We start from the raw sequence: 27,762 nt of genomic DNA on the forward strand, positions 1-27,762 counted from the left end.
AAAGACTACGTTTCCATCAATCTAATTTTTTTTTTAACATTTTACTAAAAATTTATCACAAGAAATTTCTCAGGATAACAAAGTCAGTTTTCACATGATAACACAAAAGGTTTGGTTTTCAGATTCCACAAGAAGGTAAATATAGATCACAAAGCAAGAACATAGACCATAAATAAGGTTTAATAAGTGTAGCTTAATGGTCGGCTACAGCCGCAGCTACTGCCAGCAGCTTGTTGAAGGCTGAAACTAGGATGATCACATGGGCCAAACCAGTGTGCAATTAACCAGCGATAATTAATAAAAACAAAATTTCTGTTATGAATGAATAAAAATGTATTTGATCACAGAAAAAAACAACAACAAGCAAAAGACAACAACTTAAAATGACAAAACTTAAGACATTTTAATGTTCACACAGACGTATTGGTTATATTGAGATAACCGAATAAAAAGTTATCGCACTCTTGACTTCCATATCATTGTAGACTGAACTGAGCCAAGATTTATATTTTATAGAATTTAAATGTCTAATAAAGAGAAATAATGAATGTAAGATAAGAAAAATGAACATCTAAAATATCAAATTATCGTCTTATCTGTCAAATTAATTACTTAGATTGTTCATTTTGAACACTTGTTTTTCCATTGCAGTCATAAAATTTTTGAGCGGCTTCTCTTAACAAAATACAAATGGCAGATGTGCACTTTATTTAAATACCACACTGTATTGAGTAAAAATTTCAGCTTAGACATCATTAATCATTCCATTTCTAATTATTGTGCTTGCATATAACCTGTAGGCAGGATGCAGAATGACCTATCCACTGTAAAACAGCGAAGGAATGTTTAGAAAATATCGAGTGGGTCTCATTCATCAAACGTGAGCAGAGCACATTCGGGTGCAAACTGTTGGTAGAAGTAAATTCGTCAACATTTTAATAGCTCAGATTTGTTCGTAGCTACTAACAAAATCTACATGTGCTTTTGATTGTGTGTAGTGCTTGTGTAAATGTACAAACACCAATAAATAATGCTTGTCACTGCTGTAAATTACAATTTTAATTTATATTGCGCTCTGTTATATAAATAATAAGCAGATGCCATTGAAGAACATGATATAGGCATATCCTAAACATGAGAGACAATATATAGAAATATAAGACATTTAGTTAGTTAAATTAATTGGCAATAGGTTTAAGATCCAGATTAGGTTGATGATTGCAAATTATGCATACAAATCTCCGTATATCCGTATTACTTTTTAAAAATGTTATATAACTCTCCCAACCCCCAGGTATCATGGATTTAGAGTAGGCTCATTCGATCAATTACGCACAATAGAACATTGCTGGTTTCAAATTACTACTTCAATCTGCAGAGAAAATTGCTCAACATGTTTGGGACTGTACGACCTAGACTAAATTGCTCACTACAGTATTTCTGATTTTTTTAAGAACAGACTACTGTGACACAAATTTATTACCTTACCATTTGGGGTCGCCATCTCCGATAGAGATGATTCCTGACACGGCACTCTCCCCAATAATTCCTGCTATGTGCTCGTTTGTATTTGGCAATTCGGACAGTGAGGCTCCTCTTGTGGCAGATATATTTTTTCTGTGCGCACAACTATGTTTTTTGGCTCGATTTTTGTATCAAACCACTTTCTTCTGACCTCGGGCATGGTTCTGGGGACAGCAGAGACCACATTAACTGCATCTCTTACCTCCTTCCAGGCTTTAAATTTGCCTGTGCTTGTCAAACCACTGCTAATTGATGACAATAAAAAGTGTTTTTTTAAACCCAACTTCAGTCCAAATAATTATCTCTGCTTCAGAAAGTTTGAAAACTGTCGTTCTCTCTCTCGTTTTGCTTCTGCCAGGACTGACAGGTAAACCGGATGCATCAATGCCCACCTCATTTTACTGTGCTCAATGCCAATTCATGGGTGGAGATTTATGCAAATAGCTGATTACCGGTATCAGGAGCGCACTGTCAATTTCTGATGGTTTGACATTCGGGATGTACACACGTGTTTATGGTCAGATCTGCGTTTCCTGAACACAGTTTCATGTGTTCCTGAATCCAGAATAGATTTTTAGTCCAGTAGACTTTTATATCTGTTTGCAAATTTCCTAATGCTTCATGAATGAGACCCAGTAGGTGTATAAACAGCATTCATATTTGGGTTAATTATTGTTTAAGGTTTCAAAACGCTTAGACCGATTTCCTCTAGTTTATTTCCTTGCTGGTGTATCTTAGTTCAACTTCAGGACAAAGTTCAGCTGAGAATAACAGACACACATGTCCCAAATAAAACCTGTCTCGTATTAAAGAATATTCATAAAGGCAGCTGATGTGGTGCGATAGAGTACAATCACGGCGCTGCTGCACCATGGAGCGCCGCTTCACTCGGTGCAGCAGGGAAATACTGTGCGGTCCAATAAACCTTGGAAAATAACAGGTTTCAGAGTAGTGGCGCAGTTATCACATTGGTTCTGGGAGGCTCTTTAGCTTTTGTGTAACAGAGAGTGGCAGCCTTAATAGCAGCAACAATAGCAATATAAGAAACAGCACCGGCTTCTACATTTCAATACAAGGAGGCTAATTTAAATTTGATTATTACAATTAAATGGCTACACATTGATTGATGCTAAAGCCAGACTCATTTCATTATTTCTTCAAGCCGATCAATACATCGTTATAATTGAAGCTGCGGTGTAATGAAAGAATCATTACACGTTGGCAGAGCGAATCAAATGTAGAGCCTCTAAATTTCCCCACAGCGATAGGAGCCTGGGCAACAACACATATTTGGTCATACTGCATACTTTTACAATGCTTATGCTGACAATTAAAGAAATGACTTTAGTCCTAAATAAACTTAGAGGCAATGCTCAAGAAATCTAGAACTCCCATAAGCAAACTCACGCACGGAATCATTTAAAATTGGCTCCAACAGCTACTCTTGATAATCGAGGACCCCTTGTTAAAAGTGGACCAACAAAGATATAAACTTTTATAACCCATGTTTGTTAATACAATAAAGTAGCCTTAGTAAGCCTTTCAATAAATTAAACTGGCAAATCTAATTTATAAGCAAGAAAGAGGGTACAGACGCAATCAAGAGGCAAAGACATTTTTAATTTAATGCACTGTGACACTAAAGATAATTGCTTAATGATGCTGTGCATTTAAATTTGCTGCATTACAAACTTTGCAGTTGTCCTAAATTAGTAAGAATGAAGGCTGATGGATGGTACCATCAGGTTGGCTGGATAACAGTTTTGTCTCCTTTCATGCACTAACAACTGTATAAATAAGATAAGTCCCACTATTGTCCTGCAGCTTTGCTGTGGAAGATAAACCATAATCCAGCTTTTTGATACAGTGACAACAAGAATTCCATGACAACGATAAGACTGAGGAATAACAATGACGAGAAAAATGAAGTATTGATTATGCCCAGTGTGGTGTGTAATACACACAAGCTCATTTTGTTTGAGTTGAAAGCATGTAAAGCATCTTTATTCAGTTTACAGCAATGCCAAGCTTTTATGTCCTTTTTCTTTTAAAAAGGTAGCAGATTAAAAACATTTGACTTGGAACATCGTTTCAGAAATGTGCAAATGAGGGATAGATTTGATTTAGGAAGCCTGAGATGCAAATGTTTTTACATGTTTTTCAGTACACTACACCCTCATGAGGGGCAGCTCAGCAGTACGGTGGTTATTTGCCTCATTTGCATGTTCTCCCGTGCCTGCGTGGGTTTTCTCTGGGAGCTCATTTTCCCTTCTGCAGACTAAAAACACACACATAGGTTGATTGTGGGTCTCTACCCCTAGGTGCGCGAGTGGATGGTGTGTTTGTAGTCACGACGGGTGACATACTTCTGCCTGAAGACAGCTGGGATAGACCCCCCCTGGAATAAGCAGTGGTATACAGAAAATGAAAGGATCTATGTGCATTTCAATGAGCTGGAATTTAACCCCCTGTCAATTTACATAACACGGACGACTTGATGAGAGTTACTTTAGGCTGATACCTGAACACCTGAGGGAGTGACGTCCTGCAGCAAGGTCGAGGTGAGCTGACGCACAATATAGCTACATTCTTCTTTATCAGCAAAAGTCAATGTCAGGTCGACAGTCCCCTTTTCAACAGACTCAAAGTTATCTGCCTTTATCAAAAGTAACTCCAGATCTTTTGATAGTAAGAATCTGAACAGTCAGTGAACGACAGAAATTGCACATTTTCCTTCATTGTATCGCACAGGAGCAGTCTGACCGATTTCATCTTCCCCATCGTGCTTAATCTATGCGTGGCCTTTGTGTCATGTAACCCTCCCAATCTTCTGATGTGGCTGTAGGATTACTAGAGGTATTTAGTCATATCCTCTTTTACACGGGTTGCTCCATTCATATTTGGCTCTATTCGCCTCATTTGACTTTGATTTACAACAGCAGCAGCACAACATTCACCCATGACATCCACATGTTATCCCGGATTACACCACTGATCCTTTTATTACAAAATCAACAGTCTTTAACACTCTTCCTTCCTTTAAAGTGCAAAATTATCTTGTAAACATTGACAAATGTGTGAAATATAACCGACTCCAGGATTAAAGGGTCACAGATATTTAGATATTAATTCCGAATGCACATTTCTGGAAACAGCTATAAATGTATGTGCTCCTGCAGTGGTGCATTCAAATGCTGGTAAGCACTGCACTTCTGAGATCAGCAAACAATGAAATAATGCCAAAGATAATGGATGAAGAAAAGTCAACTCTGAGAAAGTAAAGATGGTAAAAACAAAATTAAATGGAAGTTAATGTAATTGACCATTGAGGATTTAAGTAATGATGTTTTCCAGGAAAATTCCAGGGCTCTGACATTTTAAAACGTTTCCCGTAATAACGGTTGGTAAAAACAATTGGAACTGTGTTCACTTCGCATTTCGCATCAATTTAATGTGGAAAAAAAAAGGATTTTTCTCAACCGCACGTCTGTAATTACTGTGTGTAGTTTTAAAGAATGGAGTAAGGCAGTTGTGTTTCATTTGGGAATTATATTTTCTATTTGGAGATAGATTGATGATTATTTTCAAGAAAAAAATAAAGACATGAGGAATGAGAAGAATGGAGGAAAAAGGTCTTAAAGAAAAACTCTTGCTTTCCTATTGATATGATATGATAATACAGTACATCATGAACCAATGCTGAACCAATCAGAAACTTCCTTGGTGATGCGTTACAATAATGGCAGCTAAAGTGTGGCTGTTATTAATTCAGTGTTAAATAAATCTTATTTTCCCACAGGAACACAAGGATTACAAATCAGTGTTTTACTAAATTTCACAATCTCCTTATCAGAGACAGAGAAATGACTGGATTTTAGAAAATTCTTCAAGAATAACCAGTTTGAGGGTTAGCACTGTCCAGAAAAGGTGACTCGGCCATCTCGAACCCCACTGGTGAAGTATCATGACTGCATATGAAAGGGTCATGCTCCAAATTATCATTTGCTCACAAGCATAATCAACAAGGTCAAACATTTTGTGAAATATGATCGTGCTTGAGTCAATTTTGGCAGTTAGGAATGGGATGGCACTGAATAAGGGTAAAGGCGACAAGACATGAGCAATTTCTTAGGAAAAATAAGACAGAAATAAGGACGACAACCTCTAATAAGGTTTCTTTGGGCATCCTGAAATCTATTGTTATGTAAATTACAGATGTGGAGGTCAAAAATGCATTAAATTATTATTTTAATTAATTCTATTATTAATTTTCCCATTAATGTATTCTGTAAAAGTAGACATTTATTTATTGCTAGAGGCTTTGCCAGTCTTTTCTAAGTTTGATGCCTGTTTTCAAGGTCCTGTTTTCACGCAGAGCTCTAAACAAAAGTCCAGGATTCAGATCCTAATCTTGATTATCTAAAACTAAATGAGGTGTAAATGAGGGGCTTAAATCACAAAGATGGTAACATCTATTCTAGTATTTGCTGCAAAATCCTTTAACAAGCAAAAAAACAAAATCTTAACCATCTAACATCATATTACGGAACATGGCAGCACAAAAGGTAACACTGCATAAGTCAACATTGAGATTTCTAAAGCTGCTGTCAATATGCTCAATGCTTTGCACAAATAAATTTGAACATGAATGCTTGCATTTAATGACTTTTCATACATCCTGGATATTTATGTAGAGAATCACATTGACTAAATACTACTGCTACTAAAAAGAGTAGTAATAATAGTGTTGAAGTGAAAGATTTGGTTTAATGCAGTGTCAGATCAATCTATAGGTTGTACTGCAAAACAACTGCTCCCATTAAAATATCACAGCATCTCTGCATCACTTATTGAAATTCATTAGTACCAACAGACAGAGAGACTTTCAGCCCAAAAGACCTGAGGCAACAAGGATTCTGCAACAACAGCACTTACATTGGCTCACATTGAGCTGCAGACAAGTGGGTTTATGGATATGACTGAAATTAAACTGCTCAAGTTGTGCCGAGGATATAAACATCTCAAATCTGTAATGCAGTTCGGCCAAAACAATAAACAGAGACTTGAGTATGGGAGCTAGACATAGTGAAGAACATCTTTTAATAAGCTAGTTTCTTTTTAATAAGAAAGAAAGACTCCGTCAAGCCAAACCAATGAAGTCCCGCGCACAGGCATATGAACCAAATAAATAACATAAACATACAGAAAAAATACTCTTCATGTACAGGGAAACAGATCATGAAGATAAAAGCTTCTCAGTGAGGACAGACTTCTGCCAAAGCTAAATTAAAACATGAGGAGTCTCAGCAAAGACAGTAAAATACTGACAAATACATGATTATCCCTTTTACAACATAAATAGAACTTAGCAAAACTAACAAAAGGATGGTCCACTGACTTGACATTAAAGACTAAAAATGGCTGTTCTTGGAATAGCTCGTATATTATGTGCACTTCCAGTGTCCTTGCACATTCACTGAAGTTGTAAATTAAGTTAAATTTAGCAATTTATTGTGTCATGAGCTTCGTCTTCTTTTATCATTTATCACATCCCCAGTGTTTTGACACAGCTCTATTATGAGCTTAGCTGAAATGACAAAACATCAAGATAAGGTTGCTGGACCTTAAATTGGACTAATACCATGTGGGTTGAATCACAATGGCTTTCTGAGTGTGAGAAAAGGAGCACATTGTTAGACCAACAGCAAATTCTGGCATTAATACAGGATGGGGCATCTGAATGTATGCTGGCTAACAACCTGTAAGTGGCCTACTGCCAGCAGAATGAGAGCCATCCCAGTCTTTCCTGCAGTCTGTGAAGAGGCTCCAGTAGCACTTGTGATGAAAGGTTCATCACAAAAAAATGCTTTTTCACCTGGTTCATATCAAACTATAGCCTTGTACAAATTTGCTATAAATAGACAATAGAGCTACAATAGATGGAGCTATGCGGAACAACAAAAAAAGAAAGATTCTTGCATTAGGTGAAGTCTCCACTCTGTGGGGTGATTCAGTCTATCAACACCCACAGAGGCTGCCCTTCCTCGAACACACAATGATGCTAACTCGCTTTGCCAAGAACACAAAATGACATTTAGCTTTAAACACCAGTATGTCACTCCCACACAGCCAGAGAGCAGTTGTGTTCTGCCCTCATTATCACAATAGAGAAAACAGATACAATGGGTTTGTGACAATTTGTATAACATAACTAAACTTAAACTCAGATGCAAAAAAAAACAACCCCATCCACAAACAAGCCTGCAGACATCCCAGAGGTGATTCAACCCTAACCAGTATGATCTGATTATTCTGCAGCTTAGGTCTGCCAACCCTTGATAGTGGACCAAAACAACCAGATGATTATTTCAAGAAATTCCCATGTTTTCCCCCTTCTGATAATAACCCCTCCATGTATTTAAATGGCCGAAGCAGGACTACCAAGGATAACTGAAGGATGGCCAAGTCATGTCCCCTATGGGTGAGTGCATGACCCTCACATACCAAATACTGCACTGTCAGGGTGCAGACACTGCATATACTGTAAATCATTGCAGTTTCAGGGCACCCATTCAGGGACCTCTATGGAACACTGACTGAATATGTACTCCCACAAAATCTAATTTTAGCCATTTAAAGCTCAATTTCACTGCAGGACTCATGCTGTTTGGTCTAAACACCATTCAGCCGAAGCTATGTTACACTCCTTCCTACACATTCACGCTGCCATGATGCTATTGTTACCATTGCTTGTATTGCCTCAGTGTTCTCAAAAAAGAAAAACAGGGTGATATAATCCTGTCTCATTCTATGAAGGCATATATGCTAAAAAAAACCACTGCTACTCAGGATTTAGAGATTTAATCTGAGCTGAATAGGCCAAGATTACAGGCTCATGATTTGTCTGTAGTTGGATAGTAATGAAAGAGAGAGGAAAAGGAGTAGTCCATAAATAAGTGTTTTAAAGAGAACCAATTAGAATGGAGGAATGCTAGAGAGGATATTGCTTCGTTCAGAGGGAGAGAGAGAGATTTTTATCCTTGGATCCATCATGCTTGTTTTCTGAAAGCAGGTTATCGATCATTTCATTTTACCATGATTGCTGGAACTAGAAATATTCCAAATTTACAGTAGCAATTACAAGTAAAAGTCTGTTAGGGGGCAATTAATGTATGAGTTTTTTACTGCCGTAATTTTAAACGGTTGGAACGACTATAGCTATACGGATCAATACTAAATAAAGTCTGGACTCCAGCTGAATTAAAGTCCACTGGACAAGCTCGATTTTGAATCACAGGGGATCAATTCAATAAAGAAGTGGACAATGTAACATGTTTAATATTGACACCCATCTGATCCCCCCCTCTTTGTTGTGACCAGATGTGACACTGGTTAACAATAATTACAGGGCCTCAAAAGCACTGGGCTCTGCGTTTCGGGCTCCATTGATGGCTGCCCTACAATTGATTTGGTGCTCTTCTGTTTCAGAAAATCCTCTTTATTTGAGGTTCTGGAGACAAGTGGGGTGGGAATTTGCACAACCTCCTCCACATATTTCTATGAAGTAATCCAGAGGCTGTTCACTGGTGAACCTAGCACTCAGGCAGCTCCACAATGACAGCATACAAATGAAGCTAAGGCTAAAGTAGAACAGGGTACCGGGAAGCTACTTACTGTCAACAGCTCTGCATAAAAATGGAAAAGCTTAGCTTTAGAAGTATTTAAAGGAGCTCACTCACCACTGCAGGAACAATTAGACATGAGGACCCCTTCTCTCTGATTTTTAAGTTGTTCATCTTAAGATGCAGCTGAGGCCACATTTCTGCTATTCCTTGCACACAATTGCCTGAAGCTGTTGCGTCAGTCTCTGATGCTCCACTTTAACGCGCAACTTAATTTTTTTCAACGTTTTTTTCATGTTTCCTTTTTCACAGGGCATGCGTTTTCTTGCATTCTAACACACGGGGTCGTGCCGATGCAACTTACATTGCCGTGGTTGATGAATCCGTGTTCCGCAGCGATGCGGTCGGCTTCCTCGGGCCCGCCGTCGATCTGGACTGCCCACGTGTTGGCGTAGATCTCAGCAGCATCGGCCCACTTCAGCGTTGCTTTCAGGAGGACAACAACTGTCCATAAGTGCAGCAGGGCCACCCTGGCATCCATGAAAAGGAGGACACTTGACAGGGCACTCTGTCCACTTGTCCGTCACTGCTTTCCAGGCTGCACCTCACAGCATCACAAGTAGAACTGTGGCCTGAAGATGAGGAGAGAGTTGGTTACCGCCATCTTAACTGGGTCATTGTTTGGCCTAGATAATTTACATTGAGTAAAATAAAGCTAAAGTTGTAGATGAATGTGCCTTTAATAATAGATTAAAACAGACATGTGGCCAAAAGCAGGTTTTAATATAAAACTTAACTTATGGGCAAAGACACCATAAGATAGACAAAGAATGTAAATTTAAGTGAAGCCAATTATAATTTAAGACAAAAGTTTTGTTAAACTGTCTACTGAAGCTTCTGTGAAATAAAAAGAGACAACTGTCCAACCCAAGCCTTTCTTTCGCACGATCTGAAATAAAGTTTAGGAAATACTGATAATAATACTGATTCAGAGGGGAAAATGGGGAGGAGGAAGTAGAAAATTCTAACTAATTCCCCTGATTGGTGTTAATGATGATAAATCTGTCCTTCCATCTGAATACAATGAACTCTAATGGGTGCATCATCACTGAACATGTACCGTATGTATACAATGATAATAGTCTTAATTCCTTTGAACGCTCCCAACTCTCATTCTGACTTAATTAGACAAATTAATAAATATGAACTAGATATGGTAACAAATATTATAGACTGCGGGGCTAAGGGTTTTTACTTTCCTGCTTGTTAAAAACAGCTGAGGCTACAGCTTGAAATCAGCATAGCAACATGAACTTGCAGAGCAGCAGGCTTGGTTTATGGCCATACATAATTAATCATTATTTGATGTCAGCTTCATCAGAACTGCACTGATAATATAAGAGAATGCGTGTAAGCAGAAACAAGACAAACAGCGAATATAAAGGAAGCATACGGTGGCACAGATGGCTCGGTCGTGTTTGGAGGTTTTTAATAATATTGCACCCACGGATACGCGACCGAACAGCAAATATGCCGGAAAAGGACCCTCTAATAGTTTATGCAATTCAAAAGAAATTTACACATGTATATTATATAGTTTTATTGAGATACATGATGACTTTTCTGACTGAACACATACATTAAGAGTTTCCAGTGGATCTTGCTACCTTTTTGGTTTTAAAAATATATTCTGTCATTTTCAGTTTCAAAGCTTTCACATGAAATGCCTTCATTCAGTATTAGTACCAGCATTGTACTGTTTTTAGGATCAATGAATGTTGGAGCTGCACCTGTCTTGGGTGGGGGCGCGGTGGAGAAGGGAGGACTGTCAGCTCCGCTGCATTTCTGCTCTCATTAGATGCTAAAGGTGGACTGTGGAGGGAAGAAGTGATGCAGGGGGTCTGTCACCAAGGGGGGAAGGAGAACAGGGAGTGATGGAGATAGGAGAGGTGGTATCCTTCCTATATATATCCCTGCAGGAAATAATGAGCGCAGCGGGCAGAAAAGCAGCCAGGAGTGGAGTTAACGTGGAGCTGCTTACTCTTACAATATACATCAAAGGCTTCAGACTGATATCAAACCTGAGCCTTCAAACATGATGACAACTTAAATCTTTAACTACAAAGGAAATAATAATACACTGCATAATTTATTTTTATATTCACACCACACTGTTATCAACAGGATGAAACACCTTAATAAATGCCTAAATGGAGCTCTTTATTTATCTTTTATTCAGAGTTGGTAGCAGGCAGCCAGAAAAATTAAACCAGTGGCCAAAAATGCATCTGATTTACAAGCTATAGATCTTTATACAAGTAAAGGGACATGCGATGAATCTCGATACTATACCCTCTATTTTCTTTTCCTGATATTAAAGTTACACTGGTCCAAAACCTTTTATTGAAATGGCCACTCCAAAGAGATGTGTGTGGCTGGGCAGGGCTGAACAATTAATCAAAATTCAATAAAAATTTCTGTATTCCTCAATTATGAAAACAAGATAATCGACATAAAACGATCTCACTACCCCTTGCTATTGTATTGCTCGTATTCTGTCCTGTGATGTACATGGAGCAGCGCAGGCTACCTTTTGTAGTGGTGTGCTGCTCCCCACCGCCCAACACTAAGGCTTGTTACGTGATTGGTTTACTCATTTGAAGGCCAGTCACAATGTTGTTTATGACCAAGTGATAAAAGATAAGAAAAATTCACAGAAACTTGCTGGTATCCTGCCACCACTTCTCATTTTTTATATTTATTCTTTATTTACATATATGTTTAATACGCACACATGTGTTAGTCATACTTTTTCTACTTAATTTTAATTTAGTTTTTGTCAGTTTAACATTAAACGACAGTCAGACGGTTTTAAAAAGAATATCCTGTTTACAGTTGGATAAAAGCAAATTCTCCAATCAATAAATGATCGGGATTTTAATATGAATCCAAATAATTGCGTTGATGATTTTGCCATAATCGGGTAGCCCTACCCAACACCTCAAGTCCAGTTTTTTCTGAGCAGAAGCAACACTCAGGTTGGTGAAGCACAGAAATGAATTGTTTACTTGAAATATGGGCAGACGAGTCAATAACATAAATCTAAGGAACTCAAAGAGACGAGGCTGACTCATGTGAGCTGAAAGTGTAGCAAAGCCAGCTTCATAGTAGATATTTTAACCATCAACTGTCATGGCGTCAACGTTGCAGTGAGTAAATGCAACACTGCTGACAACTAGTTTAACTTCACATCTCAATCAGTTTTCAGGATGATAAAACTGTCAAGCACCTTAATGCAAAACCTTTAAACACCTACATTCATTCTGTGGAACAGAAGCTATAGAAAAAAATATCCATAATTGTTTTAACCTTCACAAATAAGCCGTGCTGCTCGGGGAAAATCTGTGTTGCTCATTACTGAGAGCAACTATCTCCTTGGCCATCATTTCCGGTGCTGATTAAAATGCCACCAGTTACACTGATAATCCTGCTGCATTTCAATATCAAAGCCCATGTTTCGCATGAAATTATTTGATGGTATTATGTGTTGCTCAGCACTAGATTATCTCTTAGTTAAATACTGGGTGTAAAAAGACATTTACCACAACAGCTATGGTGGAAAATTTATGGTAGAAATTTAAATTTAATATGACTATCTGATAATTCTAGGAATTAAAGATGAGTCAGTGGCCTGGACATGCAGAGATTTACATCCTTAGGGAGATCTGCTTGGGTATGAAGTGTTATCAGACATACTTCAATTGAGTCAATATTGTTAACAAACAGAACTAGGAGGACTCGTTTGGTTCCAAGTGTAAGGTCTGATGGTACTGATGCTATTGAATTACTTTGATTGCAGATTTGATTATGGTTTTAGTTTAATCAATGACTAATTTACTAAAATATGCACTCATAACCAACAGCAAAATATCTATTTCAATAAATATGTACATCATATGCTGCCTGTGTTGTGCTGATTTGGATGACGCTATTGTAGTCTGTTATCCTATAAGCATCCATCATGTGATACGGGTAAAGTTCAGTAAGACAGCACAAAGATTAAACATCATTACTGGAGTAAAACTAGTCCCACCTCAATTAACAGAGTAGGCCATTAAAAAAAGCATTACAGATATAACAATCATTCTGTGACAACAACAAAAATGAAATCCACTTTTCTTCAGGATGAACCTACCGGTGCCAAACCTCTACATTGTGGTTTGAGCTCTATTTCAAAGAGCCCACCTGCTCTGGGTGAGCAAACAACGATACAGGAGAGATCTGCAGCATCAGCGAGCACTGACAGCCATATACAACATACCCAGGCAGGTAAGACGTCCCTATGTTTGAGGCGTTATTGGGACACCATCTCAGGACAGGGACGGAGATAAAAGCAAACTGAGAGGCGATCATCGAAGACACAGCGTGGAGCTAGACCGCTGTGACAGAGGACTGCTGCCGTATCATCTCCTCCTGTGATTGAGAATCACATCGCATCAAAACGCAGAAAAAGTGTCACCTATAAAAGCAACGACGTGCCGAGAAGAAAATAATTATTTCAGTAAATAATGCCCCAACAGGGACATCCAACAGAATCTTTTCCAGGCATCTGACTCCTGGCATTCTTCCCTGAGTAAAGCCTCCTATCAATCACAACACTTGCTGCCCTGGTTAATGGGCGGGTCACACTGTTGACAAGTTTGTCTTCCAAATCTCCGCTGTGCTTTATTTTTTGCCTCTCAGATAAATGTGTGGGGTGTCAACTGAAGACTTAGTGTTAAAGAAAGGGTAGCATGGGGGTGGGGGTGTGTGGGGTGTGTGATGTACATACGGACCACTCACATTGCCAAGAAAAACAATCACAATGCTGAACCAAGCCCTTTAAAAGCTTAGCTACTGGCCTGGATAAGATCTAAAAAGACTGACACCAACGTTTTGTTTTAAGGTCTGTGATGTGATAAATTATTATAATCCCTGTGAGAGAAAAAGATTTGAGCAGAGCTCTCCTTTATAGATGTTGACCTTGAATTTCCCAGAGTTGAAATCCCAGTGAAAGTTGTACTTAAGACGTGCCTTAATTAGAGGACAAGATAAATTACATCGTTGGGATTCTCTTCCCCCCCTTGCCTTGGTAGTTCCAAATGAGCACAATGTAGTTCACTATTCACTTCTTATCAATACACAAACTGCAAACCTGGGCTAATCTGTGGAAAAAGACCATTAGGGTATCAGTACCTGTTTCGCCTTTGGGATTAATTAAGTCTGTCATTTAACGATGGAGAGTCTGCAAGAATTTCTTTCCCAACCCCAGGAAAAGAACTTCAGTGCAATATATAAAATGTTAATACAGGTTTAGAGCATTATTGCTAAAGGATGACTTGGGCCAAAATGTGAGAAATTAGCGATGGAGATTGTGAGGAGGCGGAGATCATTAAAATTGAGATCAGATGAGCTGCACAAAACAATGCACACAGAAAACAAACCTACCGGCAGAAAACTTCAAAGAAGAGCTGCGAACCGAATCTGATCTCCTTAAAAATGATAAATAGTGAAGAAAGTCTGGATGAGAGACTTGGCAGAGACTCACCTTACAGGGAGGACTGGTGGGAGCGATCAGCAGAGCCGTCCATGACTTTGTGCCGAGCCAGGCGTCATGCTTTCTGTAAATACTCCCACTGTTCCCTCCCCCTCTGCCGCGGCTCTCCTCCCTCCAACAACACACATCCAACTCGCCACTTCTACACAACCGAGACGCAAGCGAGAAGGCGGGCGTCTTCCTTCCTCGTCCCGTCGCCACGGGCGGAGACTCTGGGCTCTCTTGCGGCTGCACTTTCAACTTAACCGAACAGGTCCCAGCTTGGTCCGCGAGAACCGCGCTGCACGTGCATTCTCCCCCAAAAGCGCCCGATTCAACTCACGCGCGTCATTTTAGCAAATACCTTGTCCGTGAACTTCCTCCGTCGCCACCACATATTTATATTACGGGTTTCCTTGCGTGTGTTGGGGAAGGGGGGACTTATTTCGTGAGGCTTGTTGACACGAGAAGTAACGCCATGTGGAAATTGGATAACAGACGCCCGTAATTACGTGGATAAACAAAGTTGGTTTCACATAGCTGCGTGCCAACACAGTGACGATTTTACTACTTGAGGGAAATGACCACAAATTGCAATAAACCCCTTCTCTTCAGGAAATACGTCACAACCAGAGCCGACGAATTTGCGTGTGTGTTTGATTCAATCGCTCGTGTCTCTGAGAGGGGCGGGTACGTGGGTGCCGGGTTTTAAACAGTCGTCCCTGATATAATCCATCGTAAATTGAAATATTTGAACCTGCGAACGACTCATTGTCCCCGCATCAAATTAGATGGAAATTACGATAACATTTTCCCACTTTTCGTCGGGACACTGGAGGTTTGCTTTGTTTTTTAACGTCATCTTTGTTATAAATGCGTTTCGGGCAATGCCGTTTAGCAAAACAATGCAATCATGTTTTCTCGAGCGCGTGCTTGTGCGTGCAACGGTTTGTGGCTGCCATCTTCAGGAAGCTTATTGTAATTACATCCATCACGATACCGGACACTTCGAACACTAGAGGGGGCCATAACCAGCGTCACCGACTCATGGCCGTGTTTGCCCCATAACAGTCTGTTATAAGTGAAATCCAGCCCGCTTTCCGCAGCCCCCCTGTTAACACGGACCAAAGTTATCCCGGAATAGGGAAAGCACGCATGTGCCGTCAACCCGGATGTAGTTGCGGCTGTACACCATTTAACGAAGTTGTGATCAATTTGCTCTTTACAACATGTATTTGTCACCCGCTGCACAGTTGCCGTTCCAAACCGGTCCGAACCGTGTCACATAGCTTGACGTGTGTGGACGGATGTTCCGTTTGAGTGACAGATCCGCAACCGTCCGTGTTTCGAAGAGCTGCCGATTTGATTGACGGTGAGAGAACACAAGTGCAGGAAATAACACGCTTATAACCCACTGTTGACAGAAACTACTGACGCATAATAGACGCAGCACTTTCAAACGGCGTCGGTTTCATGTAATCTAGTTAGGATGATAAAGACCGACAGCTAATATTCGGATGCGCTGCCCCATCCTGTGTTGCAGAATTCGGTCAAAGGATGGACTTCCGCGGCAGGAGGCATGAACGAGGCAGCAACTGGACCGACCCAGAGATAGTAGAGCTCCTCCAGCTGTGGTCCGACGAGTCGGTCCAGATCGAACTGGAGAGCTCGCTGCGGAACCAGCGTGTGTTCGACCGCATAGCGCACATTTTGCGCGAAAGGGGGATCTACCGCACCGGCGACCAGTGCAGGGAGAAGATCAAGAAGATGAAGCTGGAGTACCGTCGGATTAAAGACAACCTCAAGATGAGGTCCTGGAAGTTCTATGATGTGATGGACAGAGTGCTGGCCAACCGGCCGGCCATCACCTACTCATCCCTGGGAGGAACAGTCATAGCTCAACAGGTGTTTCAGAACCAGGGCAGCCCACTGGACGCCCATGGGCCAGGAGGAGCTCCAGGTGGTACCTTCGGTCCTGTTTCCTCTGGCGGCTTCCTTTTTGGTCAGCCGCCAAAACCAGAAAATCCCTTGGACATTAAATGTGAAGATGTTGGAGATGACATGATGAACTCTGGGGACTCACACCCGGGGATGTATTATTGCTCCGGGGACGACCAGGACAATGACGGACAGTCCCTGATGGGACCGGAGGACGCCGTGGGTCGTGGAGAGAGCTCAACAGCTGCCAGAATCTCACCTTCAGGTAGCTGATGTAAAAAAGCTGATGTGTTTGTCATCCTGTGAAGAAAGTATAATACAAATGGCATGCGATCAGCATTTAATTCATTTAATTGAATTCTAATTATCTTTCACACTCCTGTTCGTAGCTGACGCTGTGTTTTATTTCTATACCCAGGTTTCAGCGATCTAAACATAGCCAGCTCTTCCACGGCTGCCTCACAGGATGCTGCCCCTCCTCAGTCACAAGACGCTCCCGAGCAGCCCCAGAAGCTCTGCCGCCCTCTCACCTCTGCGAGACAGAAGAAACGGCACCGGGGTGGCAAAGCATTGTGGGACTGCGGTAAGAGTTGCAGCGGGCAGGGGCGTCTGGACAAAGCCTTGTCCTGCTTCCTGTCCTGGCAGCAGTCGGCGGAGGAGCGCCTGTTGTCCCTGGAGGAGGCGCGGCTGGAGAGGGAGCTGCAGGAGGAGGAGCGGCGGGAGCGGAGGGAAGAGAGGAGGGCCGAGCAGGAGCGCCAGCACGAGCTCCGCCTCTTTGGCATGCTCACCGAGGCCCTGGTGGCTGTCAGGCAGGGGACTCAAACTCCCGCGGCTCAGACCACGTGCGCCCCCTCGACCATGTCGTCTTCGTCCCGGCCACCCCTGGAAACCCTCCAGGCCCAGTCTGTCTCCGCTGACGAGACGCCGGGGTCGGCGCTTCCTGCCTGCGCCCAGCCCTGCGAAACGGCGAGGTCGGCGACGCCGACAGGTGGAGAAACGCCGAACCGCAGCAGATACCTTTCTCACCGCGGCAACAGCATTCGGCAGCAGCAAGGCATCCTCCAGGAGGGCTTCCTCCTCTACTCACTGGACAAATTCCACGAAACAGACAAGCCTGACGTGAGTCTGTGAGAGGAAACATCCAGCTGTGGGATCCTACAGTGACTAACCAGCGCTCTGTTGTCCTCTCCTAGGGTATCATCAACCTGGGGACCAGTGAGAACAAACTGTGCCATGATTTGCTGCATGAACGGGTAAGATCAACGCCCTCTGATCCTTGCTGTATCACTGTAATGAGATCGGCGTGTGGAGTGGATGTGGGATATTTCCTGCACACTCCCTTATATGGAGTCGTTTCCTGTCTGTTTTTGGACAAGAGCAGACAGGAACCCTCACCGATGAGGTCTGTCCGCCTGACAGGTAAAGATCCGTCCGATATGCATGCAGCAACAGTCCAGGGGAGTTTAGGAACACTGGCAACATTCCACAACTGGAATCAGCTGATAGCGTCACGAGTGCTTTTAAAAAGTGTGACCTCAGATTGTTGAACCTGAAATCTTGCATCAAGCAAGAATGAGGAAGCCTTTCACTTTTAGAAAAGTCAACCTCAGTTCCCAAAAGCTTACTGTGTGTTAGTAAAAATAAAAAAGTGATAAAACAAAGTGGTACAATGGGAAGTCTGATTCGCCAAGTCAGTACTTTTAAGCCATTTACATAAACCTGTCCTTCTGTCCTGGAGGAAGAAGCATATCACATGTGTATGTACATTTTAAACAGTAGTCCAACCTTTTTCAATTTGTTCCTCAAATCTGCATATTTGCAAGTGGAAACACGTTCCAGGCCTTCGATTTTGAAACCTTTACTGCCTCGCCATTTCAAAGTGCCGCTTCAGCTGTGAATCAGTGCTTCAAATATGGTTCTATGTTCCCTGAAGGTCGGGATGTGCCCAAAAACCCGGCATTACAGCGACGGGCCGCATTCAGTCGAGTCAGTGGGAAACTCTGTGGAGTGTAATTGAGTGAAAACGATTCTCCCGTGTCCATAAGTGACTTCCATTTTGTTTCCTGACACAGCTGACCAGGCCCGACATGCTGCAGCTCGACCCGCCGCTGCTGCAGTATCCAGACTGGAGTGGACACCAGTTGTAAGAGATTCCACTGGAGCTAAATTTAATTTGAAACAAGAAGCACGAATGGTCGCAGAAAGTCAACTGACCTCTCCCAATTGCTCTCTTTCAGCCTGCGGGAGGAGGTTGCAAAGTTCCTGACTGACTACTGCTGCTCGCCAAAACCGCTGAAAGCTGAAAACGTGAGCGAAGTTTAAACTGTTGCACGATTGAGAGAGAGAAAAAAAAGAGCGATCGTACACAGAGAGGAGGAGAGAGTCATTTCCTCTGGATGTGTAAATCATGCATCTCCATGAGCGTGACCTGCGCCCCTCCCCCCCCCAAGTGCTATTGGAACCATCGAAATTTCGCTGAATCATTAATCATTCTGAATTCTAAAAGGAGCCATTCTTTACAGTGACAGGCTACCTTTACATGAGTCAGCGTTTCTTTCAAGAAAAACAAGCTGCAGCCCTGTGTTTTCAAAGATGGATGCAGTGGATTTAGCTAATTCATTTGATTCACCTCCTAATGATCATTATGATACCAAACGTTGGAAATGAACCATCAAAGCATGTTTTTTTGTTTATTTCCCAGACTATGCAGTGGATGTAATGAATGGCTCTTTTAGTAGATGGCTGATTTTTGTAGCCTATTTATCAGGCCCCCCCTCTGTGCCCTAATTAGGCTCTTTCATAACACGGCGGATGTGTGTGTTTGCACAGGTTGTGGTGATGAACGGCTGTGCCTCCCTCTTCTCTTGTATTGCCTCGGTCATTTGTGACCCTAAAGGTAAGTTCAAAAATCCACAAACTCTCCATCTGCCCCCTGTGAATGCTAATGCATGCATTGTAACCGCGAGAAATGAGGGCATTTTTTTTCTGACATCGATTTGGTAGTAAAATTAGGCACAAATAAAACAGCTTTTTAACCGCAGTTATGAAAACAGAAACTGTTTAAAAGTCCAAATGGCTATCTAAATGACTTCCCCTGCGGTGCTTGTCTGAGCCCTAGAGTAATGCATTAGGGGGAATTAGCATGTTCGCTAATAGACCGAAAGTGAGCAATCGGCAGGTAATTATTTATAGACACTAGCTGACTCAGAAATTTGTACTGAGAGGATGTTTGCTGGTTTGAAAAGAGGCGACCTAAACAAACCACGCTATCATTCAACGTGTCTGTCGTGCCGTAGACGCCATTCTCATTTCCACTCCTTTCTACGGCGCCATCACTGAGCATCTGGGCCTGTACAGCGATGTGAAGCTCTATCACATTCATCTGGACTGTGAGGTAGGAGCGGCGCCTGCACTCCAGCAGCTGACGCTGTTTCAGCAGTAATTACAGGTGGAGACGGTTGGTATTTTTACCCCCCCCTCCTGGGCTGCTTTATTTCCAGGCCAGTGGCGAGGATGGTCGACTTTTCCACCTCACCGTTGATAAACTAGAAGAGGGTCTGCGGAGGGCCGAGCACGAGGTAATTTACGAGTGCATCTTTCTCTTAAGCAGTTGTCTGTAGCGCATATTTAAAGACGGAGGCGCTCCACAAATGCGGTTTTGTCGATGCTGCTCATTTGTTGGCGTTTAAAAAAGAAATTTTGCCCTCCTCTTGCAGGGTTTTATCGTCCGGGGGCTTGTACTGATGAACCCCCACAACCCTCTGGCTGATATCTACACCCCAAAGGAAATGGTCGGCTTCCTGGAGTTTGCCAAAAGGTACTCCGATATCCACCCACGCTGCAACTCTGCAACCTGCCGCTCCTTTAAGAGACATCTCCAAAAGCACGGCCTGCACTCGCATAGAACGAGCTCTTACTTTATGACCCAGGCAGCTGTCCCATGTGTGGAATATTAAGCACTCTTAATGACTTTTTATTACCATTCTTAATCCTTAGCATATTGGGACGGGCGGCCACGTGCCAATAAGCCCTCTGCATGCTTTCTTGTTCCCTAAATGAGCGATTCCCGCCAGATCCGAATCGACACGGATCTGTTGTAACTGTGAAACGCCTTACTTTTGCTCTGGTGAGCTTTAGGAGTATTGCTGTGTCGTCTCTCCCGATTTATTTAGAAACGAGCTCCACACCATCGTGGATGAGGTGTACATGCTGTCGGTCTTCGATGAGTCTGTCACGTTTGACAGCGTCCTTAGTTTGGAAAGGTACAGTTCTAGTATAACCCTCAGACACCATGTTGCAGCGACGACCAAACATTGGTTCTTAACTGGCAATGATGCCTTTTTCGCCTGGTTCTTCACAGTGTGCCCGACCCACAGCGGACCCATGTGATGTGGGGGTTAGGAAAGGTGCGTGTTCTACTCTAGGCGCATTGGTGGTAACATGAAAGGTGTTTTAACATGTAACCTTGCTGTGTGTAGGACTTTGCGATGGCGGGAATCAGAGTAGGCACCCTGTACTCGGAGAGCAGGGACCTCGTGGAGGCTGTGGCAAAGTTGGGCGCGTTCCACGGCGTACCGGGGACCACCCAGAGGCAGGTAGCACAGCTGCTTCAGGACAGAGGTACAAACACTGAAATAACGCCAATATTTCAGATTTACTTGATATTCAAAGAGTGTTTTTGTTGCCTTCGTGGGTCAAGTCAGTTTTGGCTGGATGCAGCAGTTCAGAGAGGCACTTCCTTCCACTCCCTCTTGGGAGGGGAAATTAATTCTTTTTGGCTTTCTGAAAGAACAAAACATGACACCGCTGGACAAAACACCAAATGTCAGTGTTTCTGCACCGTTGCAGAGTGGATTGACACACAGTATCTGCCGCGGAACAGATCCAGGTTAAAAGCCGCCCGCAGCTACGTGACAGGAGAGCTGCGGGGTTTGGACGTCCCGTACCTGGACAGGTCCGCAGCCATGTTCGTCTGGGCCGACCTCAGAAAGGTAGGTCAGAGCGGCAGAGATTTCAGTTCTCACCTCACCGAGCGCCGCCGCACTCCCGTCTCTTTGTGTTGGCAGTTTCTGGCGGAGCCCTCGTTTGAGGAAGAGATGCGCCTGTGGAGGCATTTTCTCAAACACAAGGTGGTTTTGAGCTGCGGTCAAGCCTTTTCCTGCTCCACGCCGGGCTGGTTCCGCATTGTCTTCTCCGATCAGGACCGCCGCCTTAAGCTCGGTCAGTTATTTGCAGGTCCTTTAATGAGCTGTCCCAACTATACCCGTCTGCTCTCTTTCCTGACTGATTGTCTTCTTTTCTCAGGCATGAAGCGGATTAAAGAGGCTTTAGAAGAATACAAAGATCAAATCACCGTCACCGATTGCTACTCCATCAAAGATGGCGGCCCGCGTGTCAGAGCATCAGGGAAAGATTCAGACAACGCCGCGATTGTCGGGTCAACATTGCCTCAGGGCAAGTCATCTGACATGCTGGAGGAGAAAGACCACACTGTTCAAGCTGGACTGGGCGCCGACGAGCTCGTGCTTCGAGACTGCCAACCGTCAAAGCCGGCAGAGGGACTGGATTCCCTGATCGGCACGCTCCGGCACCAGATCCGCTCCTCTGATTGGCTGGAGAAAAACACTCCGGAGCTGTCAGCCGGAGAGGACCCGGAAATTCTCGACGTGTTCAAGGCCCTGCTTGAACGAGCCAGAAAGTGAGCTCAGGATATACGCACGCAAATGTCAAGAGGCGCCACTTGAAGCCGGCTCTCTGTTTTCTGACTGCAGAGGAGACGCTCACTGAGAAGAGGCTGAGGAGGAAGGCGAGTAGTGCCAACAACACTGATCTCTAATATCTGAGGCGCTATGCTTGAGCTGAGAGTGGCCTTCCACGGATTAAATCTTGTTTTTGAAGATTTTCCTGGATTTTAACCGAATACCAAAATGCAAACCGACCAAAAGGATGAAACAGTTCAGTATTTGGTCACGTGCACTTTAAATGTCCTCGATGTAATATTGCTGAAACCCCTCTGTAAATAAAGTAAATATTTCCTTATATGCCTTTTAATATTGAAGAAAATATTAAATAGTAGTTTTTTTACTTTAAAACTGTTAAATGAAACACACAGAAATATATATATATATATACTGTATGTATATATATATACAGTATATATATATATCATATACACACATACTGTATATATATATATACTGTATACATACAGTATGTGTGTATATGATTAGCTATGAGTCATGTGAAACATTTTGGGTGCTTCCATTCAGGTGGGCTGTTCCATTGCAACAAAGGAAAGAGGAGGTGTTGGTGGTGGTATTTACTATGTCCAGCGTTGAGAAAGTGTGATATCGTTAAATGCCCCTCACCAACGCAGTTTCTGCCTCTGGCATTTGGGCCAGCGGTGCCGTTGCAGCCGGACGATCTCGCTGATATAAAGGGAATTCAGATGTCCGTCACTTCCTTGTTTCACACCCTGAAACTTCTGTTTTCTACTTTTGAACTCTCGCTGCTGCTTTCACTTTCTGAATGCTGAGACGGTGGGCTGCAGTGGAGAATTCTGGGGGAAATTTCCTCAGTGACGGGGGGAGTTTCCACTGCAGTGGAGGCGGAGTCAGTGAGGAGCAAGTGAGGGCTTGTGGTTACATGGGCCCCGGACTACAGTCGGGCTGCTGGAGGCATCTGTTCAGTCGGAGCTGTTTCTGTGTAAACATTTTTGTGTTTGTGCTGTCTTGACAGAGTCTCAAACGGCAACGGTAAGATATTTAATCCTAATTCTTAAAGTAATACTAACAGAGATGTGATGGTCGTTAAGTGTTGACCTTTCATGTGCCCAGATATGAAGTTAGTAGAGCTGGGCGACCACATCAGCCGCTTCAGGGTCTACCAGTCCTGTGTTGGGCTGGTGGGGTCTCTGTGTGTGATCTACAGCGTCTGGACCCCGTTCTGGCTGAAGGGCCAGGGATTCTGGACCACAGGCAACGCCACCGAAACAGAGACGTCGAATAACAATGATGTCATTCACGGTGAGCAACTCTTGGCTTCTGACAGAAGATTGTCTCAGGGTTTAGTTAAAAGTCTGACTGACAGGAAAATTTAGTGAAGATAAACAGTTAGGTCCACCTCCGCATGTCCACCATAAAGGAGGAACATTTGAAGATGCGCTGTATTACGGATGAGCACCTTCAGCAGCTTGAAACAAGTCGTAGCTTGCTCCTGAACCACAGGACTCCAGCATTCTTGAGATCAGAGGAAGCTCCAACACAGAAGACAAATGTGCTTTCATCAGTGTTAGACTTTAGGACATAATATGAGCTACAATATACTGACATTTTCTGACCACACCCCTCCTCAATAAACCTACTAAAAGTAAAATTGAATGAGATTTTTAGTAAAACATTCATCTTTAAATGCTTTTATTGAAAATGAACTCTTGAAAAAAATTCAAAGAAATCAGACACTGTCTAAGTTCACTGGGGTCAAAGGTGATTTATTAGTAAGGTAAGGATGAGTCAGGGCTCATGGATGAAAGGCGCCACGTCATTTTGGATGTACACACACACACACACACACACAAACACCTCCCCATTCGTGTTCATTTCACAATATGAAAACTAAACAAACAGTCCTAAAGAATGATATGCATAGTGGGACTTTACCTTGCGAGCTCTCTTACTCAGCTGTGGCCTTGTTCTTGCTGCCGAGGCCCCCCTCAGAATATACTGTCAGACTCGCTCCTCCCTCCTCTGATTGTGTCTGCTGTCCCGCAGCTCTGAAAGCTCCCAGAGTCTTCGCCGTGTTGTCCTTCCTGATGGCTTTGAGCACCGGCGGCCTTTGTCTGGTGTTTGCCCTCTGCTGGACATCCAAGACGGTGCTTTCTTACTCTAACACACGCTCCCTCCTAATGGCGGGACAGGCGCTCTACCCCACCACGTTGCTGCTCCTCACCATGGCCTCCACAGGTAGATCAATTCAGCCACCACTCTTTTAAAAACCCCAGTGGGTTTTAAAGAGACTTCTCCCTGTACTTGGCTCCAAATTGAAGTTCATTATTTTACAAATACTTTTGAAAGGTTCAATGCGACCCTTAAATCTCCCTCTCCTCCCCCCAGGTTTCTTTTTCCTCCTCACCTGGTCTCTTTTCACCTATCAGCACAGGGAAGAAATCTGTCAAGACTTCTCCAGTCTGGGATCCTCGTTCTGGCTCGGGGCTCTGGGATGGGTCCTGCTGTTGGTGGTGGAGCCGATAGTGTTTACAGCAGAACAAGCCGTGGTGCCAGACATCCTGCCTGACCTGGAGAAGGCTGTTGAGTTGAGGCGGAATTCCTCACAGCACAAGGCTGCCAAAAGCTCTTTTTGTGCCAGTCATTGCTCTGGATACAGCTAAACACCATCAAACACCTTGAGTAAAGCACTCCATTAAGGACATGAGGAAATGGGGAGTTAATATATACAGACTCAGGGAAGAGAGCAGATATGGTGCAATAGATGGGAGATGAATGATTCAAAAGCTCCATCTAGTGGTGATTTTATGAAACAGCATACTATTTTTAAATGATTTAATGTATATATGTTGTACTAATTATTACTGTTCCTTTGCTGTCATCTTTAAAGAGATCACCTTATTGTTGATGATGACAGGCTCTTCCAGGCACTTTGCATGCTGGTCATGTGCTTTTTTTGGAATACAACTTCCCAAAATGGTGCGTCCATCCACCATATTTCTAGCACAGAGACAGCAGGTACTATGGCTCTCTCTGCCTTTTTAGGCACTGAGCTTGTGCATGTGCTGCGTAGCCCTCCCAGCACTGTACAGTATTTGGACCACCACACAACAGACTGCCTCCAAAGTCGTTATTTACTTTTCCCATTGCACATTCCCCCGAGGAAGCTCTCTGATGCCGGACTGCTTATGTTTATGCTCTCATCGTGCCAAAGTGGGGGAGAATTAAGTGGCTCTGGCTCTGTTAATTGGGCGTTAATCAGGTGTTGCTCTAATTAAAAGGCAGTTCCGCCCTGTTGGACCCTGGTAATGAGTTTGTTATTAAATCCACAGAGGATTTTTGTCTCTTTTTCAAATTACCAACAGGGTTGGGCTTAATTGCTGTGTAAATGAGGAGAATGTCCTTGAAGGTCATCTTACATAAGCATCTGGCCCGCAAACACCATTGTTAAAAGGCTTTCCATCCAAATATCATTTGCATCTTCATTTTTCCTGCTGTGTCTCCCAGCAGTGACTTTTAATTCATTTACTTTCCCGGTCTACATTTCTAGACCGGGAGAGAAATATTGGATTTCCTTTTAAATCCAAAGCTGCCTGTATTTCCCTGCTGTCTAGAAGCTGTCTGAGCTTTTAAAATACCTGCTGTTTTTTTATGGCTGCCTGCTGACTCCAGGTTTTGATCTTCTGACACCGTAAAATGCTGCCTCACCCCACTGAGAGACGCGCCAAAGAATATCCCCAGACAGGGGTCAAATAAGCGTTGGGCTGAGAAGAAAGGGGGGGAGAAGCGTTCGACCACAAAAGGAGAAATGACAGATGAATGACACAAGATGCTACACTCCGATAGACACCTAGATTGTAGCTGCTGATTGTTGAAGGGCATTTCGTACTGAGACATCAATCAGAGGACAGCACCCACATCCAGTGGGCTTATTTTCCTGCCTGTGGTTGACAGCATGTGTACAGCAAAACGTGGGCTAAACCACTGTTCTACATATCAATAACAGACCAATTATGCAGTGATGTCACACTAATTAGGCTGGTTTACTGCTGTGCTGATCCCCAGCATCAAGCGCCTGTGTCTCTCTAATGTGTGTCTGTGGTTGTATTCATTCAGATAAAAAATCAAAGTTGCAGTCTGCCAAGGCAAAGCATCCTTAATCTGCTTTTCAGCACTGTTAGATTATTATTTTCAATAAGAGAGAATAACAGAGAAGTAAATGCAAATCTGCTGTTCCGTAGAGTTCCTTTTGGGGGTGCTATTGCAACACTTATAGCTTTGCCTCTTGCCAAAAATATCTGGTAAAATGTGAGACATGACTCCCATTTGATATGTAATATACTCACAAAACAATCTGTCTTTGACTTTGTGTGTGTGTGTGTATGCATGTGTGTATGTTTCGTTTTTGGCAGAGACAAAGACTGATTAGTATTCTCAAGCATATTTCAGAGGATTTTTTTGTTCCAGGCTTTATAAATCAAGTTTATTTTGATTCACTACACGATGAATTATGAAATAAAGCAAGAAACTTTTTCTTTTACCATTTGCTGTCTTCATACTTCACTCAGAACATTTATAAATTCCCTGAGAGGTTAATGCCGCTAGGTTGAAAGGAAAGGCAGAAAAATGGCAGATAAGGAGGCTTGAAGAAGAGGGGGGAAGAAGATTGAGAACAAAAAGGGAGAGGGCTTGAGATAAAATAGAATACACATTTTTTCCTTTCCAATCATTCTAAATACTAAATAAAGCAATGTGTGAGCGTTGCAGCATTTGGCAGGTATGGTGGTGCTTGATCGCCGTCAGCCACACAAATGGAAGTGGAGATGCTCGTGAATTTTATATCTGCATTGCTACAATCTAAGAAAAAAGAAAAAAGGCGGACAAGTCTGGCTGCGAGTGTTCTAGAGTGGGAGAGTCAATCAGGTGTCCTTAACTCTTCATTTCTCGCTGGGATCAGATTCATCTCCCATGTTGAATCAGCAAAGAGCCGCTTGTCTCTGTGAGCCGCGTCCCAGCCGGGCCATTGCACTGATTTAGTCAGCAGACCTGGGTGCAGAAGGGATGGACTTAGGGTCATATGCAGAAAATAAGAGTTTCCTGTGGACCCCAATGCACGTACACGCATTTCACTTTTAGGATTTGGCTCCTGAATCCCCGTGCGGGGATCAGGATATCTGTAAATGGCGTCGGCCAGACGTCTCAGTCCAGACAATAAGGCTTGTAGTCTTGTTCTCATCACTCTATTCATCCCTGGTCAACTGTAGCTGCCCCCTCCCCCCTTATCACTGCGTGACCAAGGAAATTAAATTACAAAAATAATCACTTGCCACCAGTTCCTTTAACAGCGCGCCTCTGCTTTGCATATAGAGTGTGCTTGCTT

General features: G+C 42.9%; 3 protein-coding genes across 6 annotated transcripts in view; 2 read left to right on the forward strand and 1 right to left on the reverse strand.

Moving 5' to 3' along the window:
- The window catches only part of furinb (furin (paired basic amino acid cleaving enzyme) b), a 50,590-nt gene extending 35,149 nt beyond the window's left edge, over positions 1 to 15,441 (reverse strand). The window contains exons 1-2 of one of the 4 annotated variants that reach the window (XM_011607290.2): positions 15,086 to 15,441; positions 9,511 to 9,778 (exon numbers count right to left, since the gene is read on the reverse strand). In XM_011607290.2, coding sequence (XP_011605592.2) covers positions 9,511 to 9,687 — 177 coding nt within the window. In that variant the 5' untranslated portion in view covers positions 9,688 to 9,778; positions 15,086 to 15,441. Of the gene's footprint in view, positions 1 to 9,510; positions 9,779 to 10,936; positions 11,091 to 13,467; positions 13,488 to 14,733; positions 14,878 to 15,085 lie in introns of those variants that run through there. The other 3 variants (XM_011607289.2, XM_029842070.1, XM_029842069.1) reach the window with 3 other exon arrangements.
- accs (1-aminocyclopropane-1-carboxylate synthase homolog (Arabidopsis)(non-functional)) lies at positions 14,858 to 22,688 on the forward strand. The gene is made up of 17 exons (XM_011607288.2): positions 14,858 to 14,995; positions 15,975 to 16,093; positions 16,265 to 16,924; positions 17,078 to 17,778; positions 17,853 to 17,912; positions 18,732 to 18,802; positions 18,897 to 18,966; positions 19,489 to 19,555; positions 19,956 to 20,053; positions 20,160 to 20,237; positions 20,376 to 20,476; positions 20,832 to 20,921; positions 21,020 to 21,065; positions 21,138 to 21,279; positions 21,508 to 21,650; positions 21,726 to 21,879; positions 21,964 to 22,688. Exons 3-17 carry the CDS (start codon positions 16,279 to 16,281, stop codon positions 22,359 to 22,361), a joined length of 2,865 nt encoding a protein of 954 aa, XP_011605590.2. The 5' UTR covers positions 14,858 to 14,995; positions 15,975 to 16,093; positions 16,265 to 16,278; the 3' UTR covers positions 22,362 to 22,688.
- Positions 22,689 to 22,956: 268 nt separating this feature from the next.
- LOC105416916 (uncharacterized) lies at positions 22,957 to 26,923 on the forward strand. Its single transcript, XM_011607287.2, has 4 exons — positions 22,957 to 23,414; positions 23,496 to 23,684; positions 24,429 to 24,620; positions 24,771 to 26,923. Exons 2-4 carry the CDS (start codon positions 23,498 to 23,500, stop codon positions 25,043 to 25,045), a joined length of 654 nt encoding a protein of 217 aa, XP_011605589.1. The 5' UTR covers positions 22,957 to 23,414; positions 23,496 to 23,497; the 3' UTR covers positions 25,046 to 26,923.
- Positions 26,924 to 27,762: the final 839 nt, after the last annotated feature.

The sequence above is a fragment of the Takifugu rubripes genome, chromosome 9 (genome assembly GCF_901000725.2).
Source record: "Takifugu rubripes chromosome 9, fTakRub1.2, whole genome shotgun sequence".
Lineage (NCBI taxonomy): Eukaryota > Metazoa > Chordata > Actinopteri > Tetraodontiformes > Tetraodontidae > Takifugu > Takifugu rubripes.

Excerpts from the sequence above, each read along its gene's own strand:
- accs (XM_011607288.2), top strand. The coding sequence starts at position 16,279 with ATGGACTTCCGCGGCAGGAGGCATGAACGAGGCAGCAACTGGACCGAC. Across the intron at positions 16,925-17,077 it reads TGCCAGAATCTCACCTTCAG|GTTTCAGCGATCTAAACATA; the intron begins GTAGCTGATGTA and ends TTCTATACCCAG. Across the intron at positions 17,779-17,852 it reads ACGAAACAGACAAGCCTGAC|GGTATCATCAACCTGGGGAC; the intron begins GTGAGTCTGTGA and ends GTCCTCTCCTAG.
- LOC105416916 (XM_011607287.2), top strand. The coding sequence starts at position 23,498 with ATGAAGTTAGTAGAGCTGGGCGACCACATCAGCCGCTTCAGGGTCTAC. Across the intron at positions 23,685-24,428 it reads TAACAATGATGTCATTCACG|CTCTGAAAGCTCCCAGAGTC; the intron begins GTGAGCAACTCT and ends GCTGTCCCGCAG. Across the intron at positions 24,621-24,770 it reads CCTCACCATGGCCTCCACAG|GTTTCTTTTTCCTCCTCACC; the intron begins GTAGATCAATTC and ends TCCTCCCCCCAG.